Source organism: Silene latifolia, chromosome 5 (genome assembly GCF_048544455.1).
Source record: "Silene latifolia isolate original U9 population chromosome 5, ASM4854445v1, whole genome shotgun sequence".
In the NCBI taxonomy this organism is placed as follows: Eukaryota; Viridiplantae; Streptophyta; class Magnoliopsida; order Caryophyllales; family Caryophyllaceae; genus Silene; species Silene latifolia.
The window spans coordinates 24,310,105-24,320,707 of record NC_133530.1 but is presented as its reverse complement, the minus strand read 5'-3'; the positions used below and the strand labels follow the sequence as shown (position 1 = coordinate 24,320,707).

The following is a 10,603-nucleotide window of genomic DNA, read 5'->3' as shown; positions in this document are numbered from 1 at the left end:
GACAAGGGAGAGGCAGAGGGAAGTGGCTACAGGCTGGTCATGCGCGGGTGGAAGGCCTAGGAAACATAAGAGCTTAAGCGCTTGAGTATAGTGACGAGCAGCCAAGACGAAATTCCCTTCCCTGAAAAGAGAGTTACCCCTATCTTTGACAAGATGAACATTGGAGATAGAAGGAAACCCCAATTCCATAACCAACTTAGAAAGGTCATCATCGTCGACACCATCATCCACCACAACCACCAAATCACATAAATTAAGAAGAAGGAAATGATAGTCCATCTTAGAAAGCAAAAATTAAAGGCAGGATTATACAAACAACAAAACAAAGCAGCCTGACGATCCTAAATCCCAGGAGAAGCCAAACTTTACGCACCACCAAAGAGGAGAAACGCAAGACGGAATTCAGATCAAACACAAGAACGAACTTAAGACCAAAGAGCAAAAACCGAATAGGATGGAAAAACTATATTGAAAGAAACAAGAAGGAAACCTGCTGATCACAAAAGCAGCTTCACAGTTGATGTCGTTCTTGTTTAGTTCGATCAAAGGCTATGCTCTTGTCTTTGTCATTCCCCTCTTTTCTGACGATTTGAGTGATAAGATTGAAAGGATATGACGAAAGTGCAAAAACGATTGACTGAGGAGGGAGAAGGGCTCTCGCCGGCAACCTAAATAGATCGATGAGATCACCGGCGAGAGAGGCGAAGCGGTGTTAGAGGCGGTGGTAAGGCGGCTTTGGGATTTATTGGGGATTTTATTGGGATTTTTGGGGATTTTTTTAGGCGGTGGGATTTTTGAGTACTCTCTAGTTATGAGAAGTCGATTCAAGACTGGTTATTCTATGTTTGGATTGCAAAGACCGAATTAGATGGTTTCTTAAGAGTTGTGTTTAAGATTTTCGAAAGAGTTTACTAATTAGACAATACAAACTCAATATTAGCAATTATTTAAATCAGATTATAGTTTGATTATTTATTATGTTTGATTTAACGAAACTAAATTTAATTAGTGCATGATTATTAGTAACAAATCATAATTTTCGGTTCAATTAGGTCTAAAGACCGAATCAGACTAAATATTTTGGGTTTGGTCTGATCCATGATAAACAAAGCATATGAAGTTAAATCTTGCATTTTAGTTCAACAACGCGATGCTTGCATTTTATTCCAACATGTGACAGCCGATGTTTATAATGATTGCCTAATTTTAAATATCCAGTTCACTAAAAATATTTGGTAGTAAAAATAATTTTATAAGAAGTCCACAATTATTCTGTCACTTTTAGTAGCTCATCTTACGCCGTGGTCCATAGGTAGGAGATTTTGGATGGATGATTTATCTCTGTCATTTGCGGATTTTTTTTTTTTTTTTTTTTGACATCTGTAAAGGAAAGTTTTACGTTCTCATGGCCTGCCGAGCCAGGCCATTCGCTAAGCTATTAAGATGTCTTGGAATAAAAGAAAAAGACAAACAATGAAAAAAGCTAGAAATATCCCGCATATCCTCCAACAGATCTGCTATGAGATGATCCGCCTTGGCCACCCCTGCAAGTTCATAGATGAGCTGTAAGCAATCCGTCGAAATCTGCACATGAAGGTGCCTCCCCGAAGAAGCCCAAAAGAGAACATCCCGCACCCCCAACGCTTCCGCTTGCATTGCTGATTCCGCTCTAGTCCGCATTTGCCAACGCTTCAGTTCCCGGCCTGTCCAATCATAAGCCACCCATCCGAAAGCTGCCTCACAATTCCGATTCCAACTAGCATCCACTTTAACGCGAATGGTGTTACAGTGGTCTGAGTTACCCACCATCCGGAAAGGAAATCCATCCTTAATCGCGGATTGAGTGTTGTCAATGGCCATTTCACCTGCCCCTCTAGGAACATTCGTGAGTCTTACCCCATCATCATGATTAACCAGGATGTGAACTTTTTCCCTAATCAAATTAAAAAAGTACCCGGATATGACCTGCGAGTTTAGAGGGATACCATCAAACTTAACCCTATTTCGAAGATTCCACAGACCCCACATAACTGCCATGAACATTATCATTTGCTTCTTTCCTCCTTCCTCTCTAGCTAGGTAGCTAACCCAATCAATAATCCAGTCATTGATACTGAGGGATCCGACATTTTCAACCCTTATACCCAGATCCGAGCTAGCCCAAATCCTGCTTGCAGTAACACAATCTCGAAAAATGTGCTCAACCGTTTCCATTTGTCCTTGATTCGTCCCGCACATGCCGCAATTGACACCCACTTCCAGTTTCTCTTTTTAAGTTCTTGTCCCACTGGAAGTGTGTTCGATAAAATCCTCCAGATAAGGATTTTCCATCCATTTGGGATTGGGAGATGCCAAAGTTGCTTCCTGTAGAAAATCTTCTCCCGTTCCCCCCATCCTAACTTTATCTTTCTGAGAGCCATTCCGACCGATATATTCCTCAAAAGCCAGCTCGTACCCACTCTTAACCGTGTAATCCCCACCCCTCGTGGGAGGCCAGAAAACCTTATCCACCGTCTGCACGCTTCGAATAGGAATAGCCAGAATCCTGTCCGAATACTCCTCCTTAAAAAGTGACCGAACATAGGGTTCATTCCAATCCCCATTTGGCAATAAAAGATGGCATACCTGTAAGTTAGCCAAGTGTACTTCATTAATACCAACCCAGCAGTCCCTTGGTTCGGGGCATGCACCCCCAACCCACCGGGTTAACCATACGTTCAAGGTAGAGTCGCGTCCCGGCTTCCATCCCATATGCGCCTTGACCAATTGAAGTCCATAAATTATACTACGGACACCCCATGACGCACCAGTTCCGTTGATGTGAACACTGCTACTATTAACCGTGTTTATTCCAAACAATTTTTGACGAAAGATCTTGCAAAACAAAGATGTGTCACCAGATACTAATCTCCACCCATACTTGGCCAACAAAGCTTGGTTTAAACTTAGGATGTGAGTAATATATGATAAACCGTTATGGTTTACTTCAAATTTTTTTTTTTTTTTTTTACTTTGTGAGTATAATACTTGCAAATAAAAAAGAAAAAATGATTTTTATAATAAATCGGTCTTAAACAAGTAACGCTATTTTTCATAGTACGATTTTACCCTTAAACGCATGCACAGTTATTAGTCTCATGCAAAAAGGCATAGTCCATGTGTCACGGTCTTGAAGTCTAATGAGTCCACTCTTGCCTTTTTCTCAAAGCAAAGAGACAAGTCTTCCAGATTAAACGACTCGGACAATTGATTTTTTCTGACGAGTCACAAATTGTGATCGAGATAATTATTATATTTTATCATAAAAATGGTCATCTTTATGCGTCACAACTTTTATTAGAGATGAAAATTTCTAATACTCCCATGTAGATAAACGACTCAGTTCAATTGAATTGAACTGAATTTATATTTTTAAATATAAACTGAATCAAAATTGAAATATAAAATACTAAGAGAATTTAAATTGAACTGAATTTATTGAATTCATATTATACTATTAAACTAAATTAATATGAAGTCCAAAAAATATGCCATTTAGAAGGGAAAAATAGCTCTTCACAAGGTCATGTGACCGTGTATCAAAATCCGACTATATTTAAAAAGTAGGGTTATTTCACGGGAATAATCCAAACTATTACCCTTCTTCTCAAAATAATCTCAACTACATTTTAACTCATAATAAACCGAACATTGAATACCTTATTCTCAAAATAGTCTAGGTGACTGACTACTTGTTTAACAGGTCATTTCGACCAAACATAAAATTTACGTATCTCCTTCTCCCTTCACCATTCACCAACCCAACCATCATTTTGCTGCCAGATCTCAACACCAAGTCACCAAGCTCTCATCACCAGTGACCACCACCTCACCATCATGGTCGGCGGTGCTAACAGGAAGCAAAGGCACAATTGCAGCAAAGCTACGTTAATAAATCTAGATGCTGCCAATAACACTAATAATCATGGATTTCTGCCATTGTACCTAGATTCTGCTAATCTAACAGGTGAATGTCGAACAAAAATCAACACCAGTCATGACTTTTGCTATTGTAGTAATAACCATTACAATCTTCAACTATTCACTACTGATTTCTTTGTAAGGATTGATGGCATCAAAATTTCAGTGAGACAATCCCATAATTTGGGGACTTTATCAAACAAAAAAGCCCCAAATTTCTGATTAGTGTTTGATTTTTCTGGGTACGGAGGAGCCATCAGCATAACACCCACTTAAAACCACCATTCAATACAACAAATTCACCAAATAATCAACTCTAAACACATGCAAACCGTATCAAAATTAATTACTCCCAACACAAAGTAAAATCTCAACCTCTAACACACCTACCAAGATGAAATTCATGTCCACAATTGATGCTTAGCCCATGATGTCTCTCTATCCAATGTTAATTCACGATAATGTGATATGTACAAAGAACAAAAATTCAGAAAACTAGGTGAGATTGATGGGGAAAAAAATGGAGAAACGGGTTCTGGAAAACAAGAAAAGATGAAGATGAAATTAAAAATGGAAGGTGTATGTTAGGTCGTCGGCGATCGGTGATTCTGATGGCAGTGTTATGGTGGTGGTCCGATGAGGGGATAGTGGTGGCAGTAAAGGGGTCGAGAGAGGATGGTGGCAGTAGATGAGTGAGAGACGAGGGTGGGCAGGGATAATTTACAATTATTATTTTTGGTTACAATAATAATTTACAATTATTGATAATAATAATAATGCCATGTCATGCCAAATAAGCGCCACCTCATGCCATGTCATTGACAACATAGACACTAACCTGAACAATAGGTTAGGTCAACAATTGAGTGAGTCTATTATGAGAATAACGTATTCAATGTTGGGTTTATTCTGAGTTAAAATGTAGTTGAGATTATTTTGAGAAGATGGGTAATAGTTTGGATTATTCCCGTGAAATAACCCTAAATAGTAAGTTGTTGAGGGTTTGACAAATAATGGTATACCGTTAATCTCTCTTGTAACAGATCACAAATTGTGATCGAGATAATGACATTTTATCATAAAAATGAGCACATTTCTCCCAACCTTTATTAGAGATTGGAATTTCTTATACTCGCATATCTACATAGTATAAAAGCCGCGTTTTTTCTTGAGTTCTGATTAGCTGTTAAGTTTTTACATGTGGGTCCCCCCATGTTTTCTTACTCTATTTAATTTCTCTCTTTTCAACACAATTTCTATTCTTATCTCTTATTTCTATTTTAATTACTTATGTTAAAACATAAGTTAAAATGTCACAATTTACATCAACGCAACGAGTCTAATATGTCAAATACCTTTAATATAAGTCTAATAAAATACGGTTGTATATTATCTAATATTCAAATCTAATATTTATCAAATATTCGAATCTTCAAATATGGACTATTTATATTGTCACAATATTGAACATTTAATCACGCTCAATTATATGTTCATATATATAATAATAATGCCTGTTAATATGACTCGTGCATTTTTTGCACGGATATAAAACTAGTATGTAGATAAATACGAGCCCAAACTTGCGAATTCTGTTTTGTTTCTTCTTAGCATGTAACATTTGACCAGATTTATTCACACCAGCAAAACCATGTCAATCATATACGGAATATGCTATATATAAGCACAAAGTACGTACGTATAAGTTCATGGACACTTCACACTTCACTAACATACAGGTCTACAATAAGTCTTGCTTAAGACGAAAATTATCCATAGACACTTCACTTCGATTCACTTCACTTACCAATTACCATAGTGAAAAAAGACTTGTGATTCATGGCTAAGCTTAACAACTTATTTGGCATCTTTGTTGTACTTTGTGTTGTTTTTCTCCTTCTCTCAGACCGAGGTATGACCTCCGACTTCTTTGTTTTTCATCATATGCTGTCGTATTAAGGTTCAAATCTTGACACTGTCTCTTATACACTGTGTTATTGAATAGGAATGGAAGTGGAAGCGAAACTATGTCAAAGGCGGAGTAGGCTATGGGAAGGCATCTGCCTAAACTCGGACAAATGTGACTTGCAATGCATCACAAGAGAGCACGCCTCTGGGGGCGCTTGCCATGGGAGCGGCTTCGGCCTCGCTTGCTTCTGCTATTTCAACTGCTAAAATCACCATGTAACAGCAAATTTTGTATTGCGATAACTGAAATACAAAACAAGGAAACAATTATATTTTGTTAATAAATATCAAAAGTACGTGTACAATCTCTAATGTATCCTCTGATTCTAATATGCTGTAAGGGGTACGTGTACGGGGTACACGTGAGAGGTGCGCGTGTAGACAAATTTAATTGCTCTACGCGCGATGTAAATTTGATTTCTTGAGAGGGTCGCGATGACTTGAATCTCTCTTGAAGGTTTGAACTTGTGATTGAATCTTCAACGCAGGCGGCACGATTTGATGTGCTTGTTGACTGCTTGCAATGATTTTAACAGAGAGGATTTGTAGGAATTTGTACCTTGTTCTCTGTAGCTCCTTTGCAATTATGAATTTCCAACCCTTTGAATGAATGAGAAGAGCTCTATTTATAGAGTTTCAATTCCCCTTATTGGACTTTGATGGTCACAGGCCCATTTGTGGGTTTATTAGCAACCTTGACCCAAATTTGATTCTTTCTGAGTTTAATGATCCGAATAACTCCTTGGTAATCCGAATCGACCCATATTTCATTTAATCGGGACAAAATAATTAAATTAAGTTAAAATTTGGTATTAACTCAAAATAATTAATTTATTATATTTATTCGGCACATTAATAAATTTTCTGTGCCTACAAATTGCCCCCTCGAGACCTTGTCACGTGCACCTCCAGGTGTCTTGACGTGGCGGGGTCTCGATACATTTTGCTTTGACTTGGAAGTCGATGATGAGCGCCTTTACTTGTCGCGAAGACAGCTCTACTTGACTTGATTTGACTTGGAAATTGATAAGGAACACCCTAACTTATCGCAAGAATGTTCCATTTTTTTTGTCACCCTGTCGTTATCCAACTTGGCGGATGAATTTGTATCTGACTTGGAAGTCGAGTCATACCCACACTCGTCGTAAGGGTAGTAGCTTCTGATTTATTTATTTTTGACGTCACCCTGTCATTATCTGACTTGGCGGATGACCAGTCATGAGAAAGAGCTCATTTGAACTTTTTTTTTTCTTGACTTCGAAGTGGATGGCACCCCAACTTGTTAAAGAGGTAATCCTTTTTTCTTTGCGTCATCCGCTAGTGTGTAACTACACGGGTCAACAGGTGACAATCTCTGATCTTTCTTTAATCAAATCTGTGCACTTACCATATTGTTTAACTTTCCAGAAAAAATACGAATTGAGTAATTGACTTATTTTATGACACCAAAACTCTATCCGATTATTTTAGTGATTTAGGAAAGTAGTGTCTTTGGAAAATCTTTGTACTGGCCTAGGACAAGGACACCCGTAACCTATAAATACTTCCAACTGACAACATTAAACACCAATTGACGGTATTTTCTTTTCTCTAAGGTCGACTCTTTCATCTTTGCTTCCTTGTTTATCAATGTCCTCTGTATTTCTACAAAACATAACGCCTTATGCTCAATTTCTTTGCTTTTCTTTTTTTTTTTTACATGTGCAGAGAAGGCCTCTCGTTATCGAACATCGTCTCGCCTTGATCTCTTGTACTCATCTTCATTGTGCGATAGACCCGATTGATTACAGGTAAATTTTAATTGCTTTTCTTCTTCCTTACCAAATCAAATTTGAATCAGAATCCGAATCCGAATCATACTACTGCTTGAGTTTGACTAGCATCAACCCGAATCTCGCTTAGGTTTCCTCTGTAAATTTGGCTTGCTTTCCACTAATACAACATAGAACTTTGCCCAAGCTTTACCATAGATTGTCCTGCTTTCCTATCATTCTTGAATTTGTATGCTTTGGATTACAAAAAATAGTTCGGAATTTAGCATCGATTTCAAAACCAATTTTCTACGCAATGCGTCACTTGAATCTGTAACGTAGATGACATCTTCATAAATATCCACATCATTTGTGAAATAGAAAGGTTGGCCTTCAGCTTCAGTGGATACTATTGTGATTTGCTAATTGATGAATTTCTTATTCCTTTAATGCAAATTTCCTTTTGATGCGTATAAAATTGAAGATAGACTTTTGGCCTTAATGACTTCCCATAATCCATTAAATATTTTCTCTAAGCTTGATCACATAGTCTTTGATTTGAAGTTTTGAAGGTGAAGCTTTCCTTGGTGATGTTAATATAACAAAGCAGCTCTAATTGCAGCCTTCGCACTGTGGTATATCTTATCCCATACTTTGCTGAGAAATCCCGAGGCTAACTCCGAATTTCTTTGTTTTGCAGGTGAAATTTCACCATCCTCGGACTATTCCGAACGTGACTCGGGTAAGTTAAGAGGGAATATGTCTTTTGTCCATCATCCCTTTCATGTATGCTTGCCTTGAATTACGTTTCGGTTTACTACACCCCACGCCTTCTTTTGTTTTGGAGAAACGTCACCTGAATTGCCATTACCGAAAATGAGTTGATCATCGGCGTGATTAGCGAGATGAATTCCGACTCCGTAGTCTTTTTGATGAGCTTTGAAGGAATTGGAATTACAAATTGATTTGGGGCATTTTTTGTTCTTTTCCCACCTTGAATACGGACATGCAGCCTTTGCCTCCCTTTTTATCTAGCTTTCATTTAAGTGTAATTTGGACACTTGTCAATTGTCACTGATCGTTTGTCCCTTTCTTCTTATTTGACTATGCAGATTTGAGTCTACTTACTTTATCTCCTCATTTTCGGCACCTTTGAAAGGTAGTACTCTCATCTTTTTTTTTTGTTTACACAAATTATTTGATTAATAGTAGATTATGCCTACTTTGCTTGTATGTCCATACTTTCATGATGCAGGGCTTACAAATTCTGTGTCGTCAGCCAATTCCAATTCCAATTTATCAATATTTTCTTCACGCACTTCAATCTTATTTATCCACCGCGGAAGATTTATTACTTCAGACAATATTTCAGCCTCCAGTCCAGTTGTCAGGGTGAACCCATTCGGGTCATCGCGACACACTTTTGAAGACTTATTGCTTGTTAGGGTGAACCCATTTTTGGGTCATCGCGACAAGTTGTGTCAGGGTGAACCCATTCGGGTCATCGCGACACAGTTTTGAAGACTCATGCAATGAACCTCTTTATGAAGACTATTATTTCATTACGCTCTCCCCTTGAGGCATGCCGGATGAATACGCTTCTTGATTTGATGTCTCTCCGACTTGTAAAAGATTTCCACATATTCTTTATATTTACTTGTATTTGTCCTTTCTTTTTTTTGAAGGGATGCAACTCGCAATGGACCTGACTCGTCGACTCCAAGAGAGTACGAGTCACTCATGGATGGGTCATCTTGGGTTCCCTTTGGAGTTACCATGCAATGAACTCGCTCGTCGATTGTAAGGAAGTTCCAAGCCTTTATGTGCCAGATTGCTACATCATTTCATCACCTGTATGCGATGTGGCCCTCTTTTTTAAAGATCTATCCAAGGCTAACCGTGAAGCAAATAGTGTAAAGACCCAGCTCAAGCGGAACTCATCATTGATTAACATGGCCTTGCTTTTACAACCTTGGTTGATGATTGACTGTAATTTTAGCCGTACACAGTTTAAACTCTTGCGGGCCAGGAGTAATTATTTTGCTGTAATTTTTTTTGGGTTTTTGGGTGTGGCTGCACTTGAACAAAGTGTTTGCTCAAACTGCCTACGTACTCGCAAAGCTACCAAGATAACAACTTGCAAGATCAAGCCAACGTAGTTCAAGAGAGGGATTTTGTTTTTTGTTTGGAGGTGTGGCTGCACTTGAGCTACATATTCACCCAAGTTGCCTACGTACTTGTGAAGCACAAAGTGTATCTCACAAGATCAAGCCGACGTAGTTCATAAAGGAAGAAAGGAGTATATATTTTTTTTTTTTTTTTTTTGGAGATTTTTTTTTTTTTTTTTTTTTGTTGTTTTTTTTTTGTTGTTTTTTTTTTTTTTTTGTATACAGTTTAACCTCTTGCTTAGGAGCTTGGACTTGCAGTTTACGCTCTTGCTTAGGAGCCTTCACTGTTGGGATTTAAGAATAGTAACGCTTCAAAAACTTCCCATTGATTGGGCCTACTCGAACGCCGTCTTCATCCACGATTTTGTAAGCACCATTTGTATAGACCTCCTGTACCACGTATGGACCATCCCACTTAGAGGTGAACTTGCCAACTGGCTTGTGAGAGGTGATGATTGGTCTTAAATCTGCAAGGACGAGGTCTCCTACTTGGAAAGAACGAGGCGCACCTTTTTGTTGAATGCGCGTGACAACCTTGCTTGATAGCACTTGAGCTTTTGTTGAGCCTCTAGTTTCTTTTCATCGAGAGCTTCCAACTCTGCTAATCGCAATTTGTCATTCTCATCATCTGTGAGTCCCTCCTGAATAGCAATGCGTAAGGAAGGGATCTGCAACTCCAAAGGCAACACGGCCTCCACTCCATACACCAACGCGTACGGGGTCGCCTGAGTAGGTGTTTTGTATGTGGTACGATAT

At 38.4% G+C, this 10,603-nt stretch overlaps 1 protein-coding gene across 1 annotated transcript; it reads right to left on the bottom strand.

Moving 5' to 3' along the window:
- Positions 1–1,395: 1,395 nt before the first annotated feature.
- On the bottom strand, positions 1,396–2,214 carry LOC141655080 (uncharacterized). Its single transcript, XM_074462179.1, has one exon. The coding sequence runs from the start codon at positions 2,212–2,214 to the stop codon at positions 1,396–1,398; it is 819 nt and encodes a 272-aa protein (XP_074318280.1).
- Between the last annotated feature and the right edge of the window lie 8,389 nt (positions 2,215–10,603).

Bases quoted from the DNA above. Each gene is read 5' to 3' on its own strand.
- LOC141655080 (XM_074462179.1), bottom strand. From the start codon at position 2,214: ATGGAAACGGTTGAGCACATTTTTCGAGATTGTGTTACTGCAAGCAGG.